At 39.9% G+C, this 13,782-nt stretch overlaps 1 protein-coding gene across 5 annotated transcripts in view; it reads right to left on the bottom strand.

The window, feature by feature from the left end:
- Window positions 1-5,427: 5,427 nt before the first annotated feature.
- Window positions 5,428-13,782, bottom strand: part of rcan3 (regulator of calcineurin 3) — a 46,628-nt gene continuing 38,273 nt past the window's right edge. For all 5 annotated transcript variants that reach the window (XM_063498067.1, XM_063498066.1, XM_063498065.1 and 2 more), the window contains 3 exons: window positions 13,292-13,465; window positions 12,248-12,419; window positions 5,428-8,604 (listed from right to left, as the gene is read on the bottom strand). In XM_063498067.1, the coding sequence (XP_063354137.1) occupies window positions 8,450-8,604; window positions 12,248-12,419; window positions 13,292-13,465 (501 nt within the window). In that variant the 3' untranslated portion in view covers window positions 5,428-8,449. The remainder of the gene's footprint in view (window positions 8,605-12,247; window positions 12,420-13,291; window positions 13,466-13,782) is intronic.

The raw sequence follows: 13,782 nt of genomic DNA on the forward strand, positions 1-13,782 counted from the left end.
CTAGATACATGCACGGAGCTGGTGTCGCTGTGTTTTGCTGTGCTGGAACACCGGTATATACAGTATAAAAGATGCAGGTCAGATTTCATAGAGAAGAATACATCTTTTAAATTGGAATCACAGCATCGTGTTGGTTCCAGTTCAGTATGAATGATCCAAACACCATGCGTGCTAAAACCTTTGAATTTCACTGAGTGTGGAGGTTCCCTCAGTTTATTCAGGTAAATTTATATAGCATCACTTTACAGCAAGTCACCTCAAGCTGCTTTACATTGCAAAGTAAAGTCCCTATAATATTAGAGAGAAACCCCAACATTAATTGCTTGACTTATGAACAAGCATTTGGTGACAATGGGAAGGAAGAACTCTCTTATAACAGGAGAGACCAGACAATAGACCAGACAGTGAGGGGCAGCTGTCTGCTGTCAATGATTGAGGGTGTGGAGGAGAGAGAAGAGGAAAAAAGCAGAATAGAGAAACGCACACTATGCAAAAGAGCACAAAAAGTCTACAGCAATAGAGTCACTTGATCCAGCCCTATCTATTAGGTTTATTAAAAAGGAAAGCTTCAAGTTTCATCTTAATATTAGATGGTGTTTCCACAGGAAAGGCGCCTGATAGCTAAAGGCTCTGCCTACCATTCTTCAACTCTGGGAACCACAAGTAAGCCAGGACTGTGTTGGGACAGTTTTGTTGGGTCCTCTATGAGAACAAGTATTTTAAATTACATTCTGGATTAAACAGGGGGCCAATGGAGAGAACATAATGTGGGAGAAATATGTCTCTTTCTAGTTCCTGTTTGACTGTTTTACACAAAAAGGTTCATAACTTTTAAAAACATCAGCTAACAGCTAACGGTCCTGCCTCTTTACCTGTCTACTACACTGTAGGAATTTGATTTATTTCCTTGTGTCTTTTTTCCTACCTGGAATGACAGGGAAGTAAGAAGCCACTTTACCTTAAACCTCGCTCTATGTGCTTATTAACTAGAATTAAAAGAGAATCAGAAAGATTTGGCCTGTATAGCTTGAGAGCTTAAGGGCCCAAAACACCCATGAAATCCACATTAACTGGATCTGTTCCCTGTAGATACACACACTTTGTGATGTTCAACAGTAAGAGTCATTGTGAGGAGGAATTCCCCGCTGCCTGTGAAGAGAGGGCTTTTTGTGTCGTGAAGAACGAGACATTGAAGTATCACAGCTGCTACTCAGTTCTCTCTACCTGTAAAATACCAACAGCCGCCCACTGTTTTACCTCTAACACAGGCAATCTTTATGATTGCGTGCTACAATAAAGATGTCCTAACCCACTGACTAAGTTTGGGCCAAACCTGTGCTTGCAAAACATCCTTTTGTGAAATCAGGGATAACAGTATGTCAATGTTTTGGCTTTGTTGTAGTTTCTCACCTCATGCAATGTGTCAGGAGGAAATGGATGAGAGAAAACTGTTGTTACAGCATTCACGACCAATCATTTGTCTTTCGTTCATGGCTGACGGGATGGAACAGAAGCTGCGAATGTTCAGACGCTTGCTAAACAGCAGGTCATGACTACACTGCCTGCCACACAGTCCGCTCATGCCTCATGCTTTAAATTTCAAACACGCTAGCGATCACTGAAAGAATCATTAACTCAGACTTGGAACAAGACAGAATATTAACTTAAGCTGCAATGTGAAAGTGACAGTAACATTTAATGGCGGCAATTATACCTCTTTGAATGAATGGATCTCGTGGCTCCATTCCTTTGCCAGAGCCATTCTTTCTTTCTTTCTGGTTGGACCACTGCAGGGCCGGCCATGTAAACACAGCTGCTTGTCCTTGTTTGAGTGAATGATTGTATGAGTGATAAAGTTAGGCAACTGGTCTGCTGCGCTTTCAAAATAAGTTAGTGAAAACACTGCGGCTCTCTCTGGCAGCTTTCAGCAGATAACCTGCATAGGAGTCAGGAAATTGTGGTTAAATTGTGACTACAGAAAATAATTAGGGTCACAATGTGTGCACATCGGTCACACAGTGTTAACCGCAACTCACCTGTGGGAAACATGCACTGATACTCAGCACAATAATAAAAAGTTGTTTTTGGTACAACTTGATCTGCTTCATTTGTATCAAAGAGCCACTCAAAAGAATCTAAGCATACAGGAACGTAACACTAGTAAAATCACCAGCGGTATTTCGCCATTATACACTAAAATTTATGTGATACTGTAATGATCAGGGCTTATTCTCAGTTTAAAAGCGAGAAGCTATTTTTCTAAAGTCTCACTTGAAGGATGAAACAAGGCTTTCTCTCTCTTCCATACAGTTATTTTAACGTTTGGCAGATGTGCAGACAAGCTGTTGAAATCCACGGATTACTGGCCACTCAGTTTGTTCCACAGACTGTTGACCTCCATGCAAACTTCTCCTGATCCTACCAAAAACGTGCATTGGCCTAACCCCACCAATCTTTGCAACCCAGGTTTTCAGTGGTAGGTCATTTGAAACTGAAAATGTTTCACCTGACATTAAAATAACTTTAACTAGATTTTATGTCTGCTTCGGCACCGCTATCCCAGAATGACACATAAATAACCGTCTAGTTTGGTATTCAGCTAAAGTTTGCTGATTAGTACTCAGCTTTGTTTTGACAAGAAAGAATTTATTACCCTTGAGTTTGTGAAGGACAGGGTTTTTAAACCTGTTTTTTCTTGGTGGTGATGTAAATGCAGGAATCCCAACAATATATACAGCATCATGAAAAAGTAATAAAGTCCCCTTCCTGATTTTTTTGTGACAGATACATTAGACAAAGATAACTCTAGTAAATACAAAATGCAGTCTTTAAATAACCTTTCCATTTATTAAAGAACAAAAAAGCATATCCAAACCTACCTGGCCCTGTGTGAAAAAGTAAGCCTAATAACTGGTTTTGCCACCCTTGGCAGCAAGAACTGCAATTCAGTGTTTGTGATAACTAGTAATTAGTCTTTCACATCGCTGTGGAGGAATTAAGGCTCACTATTCTTTGTGGTATTGTTTGATTTTAGCCATGCCTCGTTTTAATTTAGAGGACAAACATGTTACATATAAGGTCACTTCAAAACCTTGATTTTGTTTTTTTGAGCTGTTTAGAAGTCGACTGGTGTGTTTTGGATCATAAAGCACATGTGCATGAACTGATAGCTGGACTTGCTTCATCAGGATTTTCTGGTAGAACGCAGAACTCATGTTTCTGTCAATTACAGGAAGTCATCCAGGTCTGAAGCAGCAAATCAGCCGCAGACCATCACTCTACAACCACTATGTTTGACTGTTGGTATGATGTTCTTTTTTATGAAAAATTGTGTTAGTTTTAAATCAGATGTAATGGGATTACATCTGAAATTACAGAATATTTTTCACCAAATTCTTGGGGATCATTAAGATGTTTTTTTTTGTTTGTTTTTTTTTAAATAAATGTGAGAGACTCATTTGTGTCATCAGTGGTTTTCTCCTTTGAACTCTCTCCTGGATCACATTTTTGTCTCCTTCTTATCATGAATCATGAACACTGGCTCTAATTTAGGCAAGGGAGGCCTGCAGTTCTTTAGATATTGTTCTGGGTTCTTTAGTGAACTCCTAGATGAGTCACTGATGTGCTCTTGGAGTAATTTTGGTAAGCTGGCCACTCCTGGGAAGGTTCACCACTGCTCCAAGTTTTCTCTATCTGTAAATAATGTCTCTCACTGTAGTACACTGGAGTCCCAAAGCCTTAGAAATGGTTTTGTGACCCTTTCAACAATGATAGATTTCAGTGACTTGTTTTCTTAGCTGTTTCTTCAAATTGTTACATGATGTGTTGCTTTTGAGGTATTTTAGTCTACTTCACTTTGTCAGACTGGTTCTACTTAACCGATTTCATGATTCATCTAGTTTAGTGGTAATGAAGCCTGGGCGTGGTTAGTGAAACTGAAGTGAGATTTGCAAAAAAATGTGGTTAATCACAATTAATTCATTATTTAACAAATGGTGCACATTCCTTTTTCACACAGGGCAGGTAGGCTTGGATAGGTCTTTTCCCTTAATAAATGAAGTAAATAAAACTGCATTTTGTATTAACTCAAGGTAGCTGGTTATCTTTGTCTAATATTGCAACTTCTTCTGTGATCTGAAACATGCCAGTGTGAATTTGCAAAATAGAAAAAAAAAACCCTGCTGGAAACAAACAGGCCTGTTCTGCAGTTCTGTGGATTGGCCAGTGTGGGCCAGCATTTGTTGCCTGTTTGCCCTCATTGTTGCAGTCACAGGACTGGACAGGTGTCATGTGCTAAGTGCTACAGTCAGCATGCTAGCATACAGTGCATTGCAACTCAGCATGCTGACATTTTATAAACACAAGCTAAATACATTTTGATAGCAAAAGGTCAGTTACTGTGCCTCATTATACCAAATGTGGTCTTGTGTAGGAACTACAACAATGTAATTGTGTCACAAGCATGCAAGCTGTTAATGCTGAACTTATGCATAGCAGAGATCGTGTGGGCTGAGAATTCAAGATGGTCTCTCTCTTCTCACTATAGAATCTGCTGCTCATACAGGCAAAAAGAAAAAACCTTTCCACTACATGAAAAAATGCCAAGTTTTTAAAGTTTATTTCCTATTTCAAAAAAGTAATTATTTGGAAATGACTTTCTAGTTTTTGGTATTAAAAGCAAAATTGTACTTAAATGCTAAGTAATAAGATTTATTCTGTCACATAAATATAATCTGTTGAAGAATTAACAGCTGGCCTTGGTAAAATAAAATAAGCCTTCAGTTATGATCAAGAAGAACAAAATCCGGAAATGTTTGCTGAGCTCTGTGAAAGTAATGAAAACCTATGAAAGGCACAAACTGGGAGTCTGGATTTTACTCAGGTGTATGTCTGGCACAACACACAATTTATGGACACAAGTACCGGAACAACTACACATTTACAGGAGCTGCTTAGCCACAGAAACGCCCGAGGTTTGAAACTCTCGAGTTACTGAGTCAGCAGAGCACTGGCAATGCTTTTACGCTGCTCTGTAACTTTACATGTTCTGCCACCTCCTGGTTTCCATTGCACGATTATACCACTTACATCTAGGAGGGAATAGAAACTCATGATGTGACTTGTTGCGACAGTGACATCCTATTACAGTAGCACTCTTGAATTCCATGAGTTCTTTAGAAAAACTCATTCTTTTACAGATGTTTGTAAAGGCAGACCGCCCGGCTAAGCTTCATATTTACGATAATATGACTGGAAAAGACTGGGTTCAAAGATTAAGAGGTGTAGCCCAGTACATACACTGTACATAGCTCACTTTCTGCACAACTATAACTATCTAATTTTTTGGAATGAGATTCTGTTTCTGTGTTTGCATCCCAAGTGTAGCCCCTCGAGCAAAGACACACCTGAAATAAACAACACTAAACATAGCTTTTAAGAATAAGTCTTTATGTATTTTTTTTTCTATGTGAAACAAATGACTATTATACTACACAAATCGAAGCGGATACTGTAAGAGACAGAGACCATCTCTGAGAAATAAGTACAGAACATGAAAATACACATACTGGTATTATAGAACTATAAATTATTGCTCGTTTTGCTACGTTGTTTTCTCGATTCCTACGATACAAGACACAATATTCAGGTTTCAACGGAAACAGTACAACAGTGACAAACGGTATAATTGAGCTTTTTAGTAGACGTTCCCCAGAAATAAAAGAAACATTCAAACAGAGTCCATGTTGAACACAACACGATGACTGTTGGTTTTGATCGAGCATCTTCAGAACTTATTGTTATACATTTTTGTCTTTTTTGTTTTTTTTGTTTCCATTTACAACATTGCCAAGAGAAGCCATAACAAACTGCACACCGGGACTGGCCTCAGCAACAGAAAAAACACTTGGCATATGTACATAAATATAAATTTTCTTTTCAACTGTGACCAAATGCACCAGTTTGTTAAAACACCATGACAAAAGAGATAAAAAACCTTTCCTTGTGTCCTTCTTTCTGCTCCGCTGCTTCCTCTACAATATCATCCATCACAGCAGCTCCACCAGTCTGCCGTCTGCTTAGATAACTGCGACAGCTTAACCGTAGTGCCAATAAAAGTGCACTCTGCCAACACGGTGCATTTCAAAGAACCATTTCATATCCTGTGAAGATAAAATGAATGTTTCTTGTGGACAAACACAAAAACAAAGATAGTGATTTTGTTCTGCACTGTCATCCTGCCTCGTTTCTTTTTTTTTTCTCTCTCAAACCTAAAACTGCACTGCACGTCCACACCTCTTTTCCGTAACGCACTTCCACAGATCCAAAAAAGGCCTGAAAGGTTCACACGAGCAAAAAGGAAGTGGAGTGTTTCACTCACTGCAATATGCTGGTGAAAAGGCTAACCAGGTGTTTAGCTTGAGATAAAACAAACAACCCAAAAAACAACACTAGAAATAAAACATACAATGTGCTTCCTACTTTGTCTTTAAAAAAAGACTTTTATGTGAAGGAAATAACAGCACACTGACAGTAAAGTGCTCACATGCACACAGACTTGTAGTTTGCTTACTAATATTGTTACATAGCAAAAAGTACTTTTAGATTTCATGCTGTCTGATGACACAAATGAGGTTCAGACTCGCCTCCTTTGTGTGGCTTTTAAAGCGCTGAAATGTTTCATTCAATGGAGATGAAACACACTGGTCTGATTTGATTTTATTGGAACAAAATAAAGGTGAGCTGTAGATTAAGGAATGTATGTTTTTATAAAATGAGCGCTAATTCAATACAAACTACTCCAAGTGGGTCGGGGGAAACATGATATCCTTATGTTTAGAAATACAGATCAGAGTCTCTGAGTAAGAAAGAAATCATTTTACGTTAGGACAATGCGTGATGAGTCGATGCTTTGGTTGGTGTATCTCATGTGGCGTGATTAATTTTCCCTTTTCTCAGCAAAATGCTTTCAGGTAAACTGCAATATCTAAAGGAACTATTTCAACAAATTTTTTTCCGCTAAGCTATTTACAGCCAGACGCAGCGCAGTACTCTGGTGCGCAGCAGGAGACGATCAAGAGTCCCACAATTACTCGGAGATATCAAGAGATTCTCAGTGCAAAACAAGCAGTAGAAGGTTTCGGAGGAAACCTGACACAGATTGTGGGTTTGATTAAATAACATAAAAAATACATTAAAGTTGTGAATTACAACAAACAGAATCAGAAAAAACAGAAAAACAAACCCCGTCCCGACACCCCTTTGAAGAAATAAGGGGGTTTGACCTGTCAAATCGCAAAAAAGTGACACATGCAAATTTGCCGTCGAGTCAAAGACTGAACTGTCAAGCTTTCAAAAACTCATTCAGCTTTTATTTTTCTACCTCCCATTTCACATACTTTCAACCCTGTGCGGAAATATGCACTTGCGTCAAAAGCATCAACCCGTTCCTCTGTCATAGTCACAAACATCAATTAAGAAAAAAAATACACCTCAGCTCTTCATCTACAGAAGTAACTTAGCATGCAAAAAGTTTTGGGGTATCAAATACGTAGTAAGTATACACATCTAGTAGTATAGCAAAAAAACACCTCTCCAAATAAAAAAAGGACAAAAAGCAAAACCAAAAAAAAAGAAGAAAAAAAGTCAGACAACCACCACAACTTTGTTAGTCACATATGGCGCTTCGTGCTGTGTGTGATGTTAAATAGGTTCCTTTTTCTTGATATAGCTTGTTAGTATTTGTGTTTCTGTACGTATTTTTTGTAATACAGTATATACATGCAGACAAGAGCGGAAACATCACACAGTCAGTCTTAATGAGAGCGGAAACTGCGAACCAGGAGATATGAAAAAGGAGGAAAAAAATAGACATTTATAATACATATGTATAACCTGAAAACACAATTTATTGTTTAAAAAAACAGAAAGAAAAGAAAAATATCTTTGCTTAAGTATCACATGTCCTCAACCAAAGATCTTCGATTATTACATATGACTGTGAGACGAAGGGAGAGGTACAGCTAACAACCTAACTGACTAGCAAGCTACTGAGCAGGACTAGCAATGAGAGCTGAGTGTGTGCGATAAGTGACAGGTGCCTGCGTAGGGACAGGTATTTCCACCCCTCTTGCCGAAAACGAGGGGAGATTAGTGGGGTGGAGGCAAGCATGCCTACCGCTCCCCCAGGCTGTCCACAGAATGTGATGAGTGTGTGTGTGTGATTCTCATCCATCCCCTTCAAGCCACCTCATTCCATCGCCACGCTCCCCACAAACACCGTCTTCGAGCAATGTTTGTTGGTTGTTTTTTTTTCTTTTTTTTGCTTTAGTTGAACTGAAATGAGGGGCATCGACGCTCTCTGTGAGTGCAGAGACGAGAGAGAGAGGGCAGGTGTGTTGTGGGCTTAAGTGGTGGTCTTGGCCCCACTGGTGTTTGAAGGGAGGCCTCTCTAGTTGAAGACCTTTGGGGGTCCGTCGGGACGTCTGGTCTGGACAATCTGCTGCTTTGGCCGCGCTGCCTCGTCCTCCTCTGTTTCGCTCTCGCACACGTGGACCACCACGCTGGGGGTGGACTCTGTTCCTGCATGGAGTTCATACTTTTCACCTGAGGGGATGGAAAGAGAGAAGAGCTTTTAAGTTACAGTCTGTAAAATATCACCACTAGATGTCAGCAAATTGCGGCAGTGCATAATCCTGGCCACTGTAGGACAATCATATTTCATATTTTATGTGCGATATTTTATGCTTCTACCCTCGAGTCACCTATAAAACTGGTTGCTGTTCACCTGTAGTGAGTGTACTCAGATAACAAAATGACTCCAGATACATCCGACAATCTGCTGTTTTCTGAGCAGGCTTTTAGTCAGCTGTTCATCTCAGCTGTCTGTATGTGTCGATGTTTACTTCTGGAGGCGGCTGTAAGCTTGTTAAAGAAGTCTGATCCAACTTGATGATACTGAGCGGAGTTATTGAGAATATCCTGAAATTTTCTGTCATCAAAGGCGGCTGTTTTTAACTAGTGTTATTGAAACTTTTAAGTTGCTGGACACTTGGCGAATAAAGTCTCATACAATGTGAGAATATAATCAAACGGTTTATGCTTAGGGAAAGTGTGATTTCCTGGACACTTGAACCTAACATTAGCTGGTATAATGTTGGCTTATAACCACCCATAGTTGTTTAGCTGGCTCTTGTCAATTTTGAGTATATTAGGAATAAATAAGCATGAATTACAATTTTCTTATGAGTTCTCATCTTCTCATCTAATACATATGTGGCGGATCTGTATCAACAAACTTAACACAATTAGGCAGAGCAGCAATGTCCACCTCGGCCACTGTATTCAAGATGGCAGCGAAACATGGCGACTTCCACAAACTGGCAGCAGCACCTACGTATTTTAATTGATTAATTCTAAGTTTATGAGAATGAGTTTGTTGGAAGATGAAATGCAAAGTAATCATTATATCTACCTTTCGAGCTACGTATATATACACACCAAGTACATCATTCTTTTTTCCAATTAAATAAATTTAACAAAATGAATAACTGGACATTTACAGATTAAATATTGAAAGCAACACCACTACTGTGGTAAAGAGAGACTGGCAAAACTCAGAGTAATGAGAACTGGACTAACACATTGCTCAGTAGAAGAGGCTTCATGCAAGTTAATCATTTAATGCAGTGTACATTCCAGAGGAAACTGCTGTATGTTTTGCTCTCTTTGAGTAATATTAGAACTTTATAACCTTAAGTAAAAAGTAGGTCAATATTACAATCATATTCCACATTAGTCAATAAGAGACTGCATGCAGGAATTTTATTTAAAAAGCAGTATTAGGTTTTACCTTCCAAAAGCAAGTCTCTGGCCTCCAGCCATTTCAAATGCCTGGAGGCAGGATACTGCCCAGTTATTTTGAAGCATTATTCATTATTCCAATGGACACCATACCATTAAAAGTGCATGTATACAACCACCATATTTATTGGTCAGATATGATCAAATTTACATAAGTAGTAACACTTTAAACAGCTTTTGCCTCTGGAAATTGTATTTCCACATTTGTCTTTGCCATTCCAAAACCCTCCCATAAATTCCAGTTCCACATTTAATTGTCTCTCTCTTATAGTGCCTCTGATTTCACTGAAGGGATTTGAATACATCCCCACATGAACGATAAGGAGACGAAAAACACTCCTCCTTCTGTCTAGAGTAGCACTAATTTTGCACTTCTATGGTTAACTAATTAAATATAATTTATGTTTGAAATATGTACGGCATCTATTATATGGTGACAGCTGTTTTTCCTGTTGGTTAAGGAACAAATCAGGACAAGTGTTCAAGAGAAAACTATTCCCCGGAATACTCTTGCCATTTGTCTGGATGCCAAACTCAGCAGACTCTGATTGAAAACGGACTCTTGTGAGATTGTATCACAGTCGCCATGGAGATCAGACAGCTGGCAGACAGGAGGAAATTGGTCTTGTCGCTTTTCACCGTGGTGCCAAACGCAAGAGAGGGACAGCGAATATAGTCCTGCTGTTACCGCGGGGAATTGACAGAGGGAGTCAGCGTGCTGTGCTGCAGCCCTGAGCTAATCTGATGTTGGATGGCAGGATGTGACGCGCAGAACAAAGCAGTTTCTTGAAGCCTCGTGTTGCTATGGTAAAAGCAGAACATGTCAAAATGGTCCTCCGAACTGGACTGTGTGTGTGTGTAATTGTGTGTGCGAGGACGTGGCAAGTTTAATCATCAGTTTTGGTGATAATAAATGGCGCTCGGGTTGTTTTTTCCACTTCATCAGCACGATCATATCCACATATGCAAGCATGGAAAGACACTGTGGAAATGGCACACCTTCTTGTGCGTGTTAGGTGACATTTTCTAAAGGCTGCGGCGATCTGATATCTTGCTGACAAGGCAGACAGAGGTGCAGGTGTTTACTTGCCAGTCTAACTGTGGTGGTTTGTGCTGCCTCATTTAGACTGGTTCCTCATTAGCTTTCATATTGCCATGCCACTCTATATGCAACCAGGTACAAAATCTCCAGGGCAAAGCGAGACCTGAACGATATCCAATTGCTATCATTTACACTATGTGTGTGTAAGAAATAAAATCTGCCGACATATTAGTCTGATACAAGTGGATGGTTTAAAACAGGAAGGTATTTAGCATTTGTGGCAGCTCCGTGCAGGCTGGGCATGCATGCCAATGCTCAAGTTGTCTGATGCCAGTTTAACTGAGCTAACTTTAGTTCTGAGAGCCTCTAGAACTCTGTTTAAACTTAGAATAACAAGGATGCAATTGTTGATCTACGTAGACATGGAAAGAATGAAACAGCATTGTTCTTGAGGTGGGGAGGAACGTGATTGTAAGATTAGCCGCTACAACTATTTCCACACTGGATGTTTTGTTTTTCCTGGGTGGCATTGATGAATGTTAACTTGGCTCGACTAAATGGAAAGCAGAGCAGATTCACTTGGGCAGATTCTATAAACTATTGCCATTGGTTTACCATCCTCCCTTAATGACCCCTCCTAAATCCCTGAAATAAGTAATGATGAATTGAAATAAATCGTCCCTGCAGCACTTTCTAATCCTAGTTTAATACTGCAGATAGAAAAAAAATACACACAGACATTCACCACCTCCAAAAATCCACTTATGGTTTCTATGAAGGGGTTTAGTCATTAGTCAGTGTATGTTTTGCAAAATCATTTGAATCCACTGCTTCTTTCATTGTATATGTACTGACAATGACCTTTGATGCTGATGTATCATAGCCCGAACAATGGATTTGATTCATGGGATTCAGTCTGGCGCTTCCTTTTTTATGCTTCTCTGCAAAAAACCACAGCAGCAGGAAGTTCTTCGCTGAGATCACTAAGAAAGACAGATTTTTAAATGGCACAGCATTCTTTAAATGTACTTCTGAACAAGTACTTCAGACGCTATTCAGAAGTGACTAACGCGCTGCAGTAAAAGTCAAGATTAAAAGAGTTATAATTCAAAAATGTTCCATTTCCTTTTGTCATGATTGCTTCCCAGATAAATATGCTTTCCACATCGCCCCCCTGAGGTGCATGAAATAATTTCCTGCTTTTTTCGGTGTTACTGTTCAGAGACGAATGATTCAACAGAGATTTTTTCATGCATTTGTTGCACACCATTTTCCCTGTGTTGTGCCTGTTGTAGGCACCGAGTACCAACATAGAGCACGAGCGTGTTGAAGTTGAGTACTGACCGGGTCCGAGCTTGGCTACGGCGCACAGCAGGTCGTAGTTGATGACGGGCGTGGCGTCTTCGCTCTGGCTCCAGCCCACAGGCGGCGAGGCAGGGGGCGAGATCAGAAACTGTTTGACTGGCTGGGGAGGGGCCAAATATGACTTGTCAATGTCCTCGTCACCATTCTGGATCTATTGGAGAGAAGATGATAGCTCATGAAGTGACTGTTCTCTTAATTCATACACAAGTCTCATTGTTCGCTGGTTATATGCACAGGATAAACTGAAGTTTCAGTCAGAAGCTCTGTCTTCAAGTCTCAAATAACAGGCTTTTTCCCAATGAATGGATTTCAGCATTTTGATAGCTGCCAATTGCTGTAATTACAATACCTACATGTGGCATCTGTCAAGCTGTAAAATCCTTAATCCTCTTACATCAAAGTACTAAAAGGTGCAGCAGGGGTCATGACTGATGATGTATTCCCGATAAGGGGAGTTTCAGTTGGAGTCGCAGTGACTTGTATTTTTTCCAGGAAGCACAACTTTGATGGAATCTTTACTAAAACTGAGCTAAACTGGGTGTTTTGGACTTGCTACACATTAATTTATAGCTATTTAAATGTGATTGAAATACAATTTATACAGTATGTAACCTGTAAAATACATCCTTCAACCTCTCTCTTCCCCACAACTGCATAGAGACACACTTGTTCACACAGCTACAGTGTAGTGGATGGGTGGGGAATCAAGAACTGTGTTCTTGTGTTCAAACATGTAACAGATGAATTTTGACAGGAAGGCTCATAGGTTTAGGAAGCAGTCAAGCGTGGCTCAGAGATGCAAACAACACTAAAAGATGGAATAAAAAGAGAAATTGAAAGAATTTGGAAGGGAGGAGATTGTGTACCATCCTCTTTCTCCAAGTTTGTTTTTCTGTGTGTTGCTGTGCACACACATTGCACTGTGCCTTAACTCTCTATGTAAACAAGCAGTGCTTTGCCTCAGATCCTCCATCTCCCAGGCCCCCTTCCTGCCCTTTCCCAGACCCCTCAGCTGACACTTACTTGAGCAAAGTAGAGTTTAAGCTTCTTGCCGTTGAACTCGGACTCATGTAGCTCAATGCGTGCGCGGGCTGCTGCCTCTGGGGTGCTGAAGTTAATCCGGACTCTCCGGAAGCTTTTGAACATTTGGAAAGTCGTCTGTTCATCGTAGATCCTAAACAATGCCTCGAACCTCTCCTGCACAAGATAAAAAAGGTAAAAATGTACAAGTCTGATGAGAGATCGAGGCTATGGATGAGCATGTTACGTGTATGCTGACAACCTGCAGATACTGTGAAATACAGCAACCATTTAAAAACCCAAATAGACTAAACAAGTCACATTTTTTCCATAAACACTTAAACCAATGTTTTCTTAGTTAACATTTATTCACTGACAAACCACGGTAATAGTATTTACACAGCGATATGGTTGACTAGAGGCAAATCTTCTGAGTCAGCGTCATCATCTTTCACTTAATGATCGTCAAAATTGGATTAAAAACTGTTGTTTAT

The sequence above is a fragment of the Pelmatolapia mariae genome, linkage group LG16_19, assembly GCF_036321145.2.
Source record: "Pelmatolapia mariae isolate MD_Pm_ZW linkage group LG16_19, Pm_UMD_F_2, whole genome shotgun sequence".
Taxonomy (NCBI): Eukaryota; Metazoa; Chordata; class Actinopteri; order Cichliformes; family Cichlidae; genus Pelmatolapia; species Pelmatolapia mariae.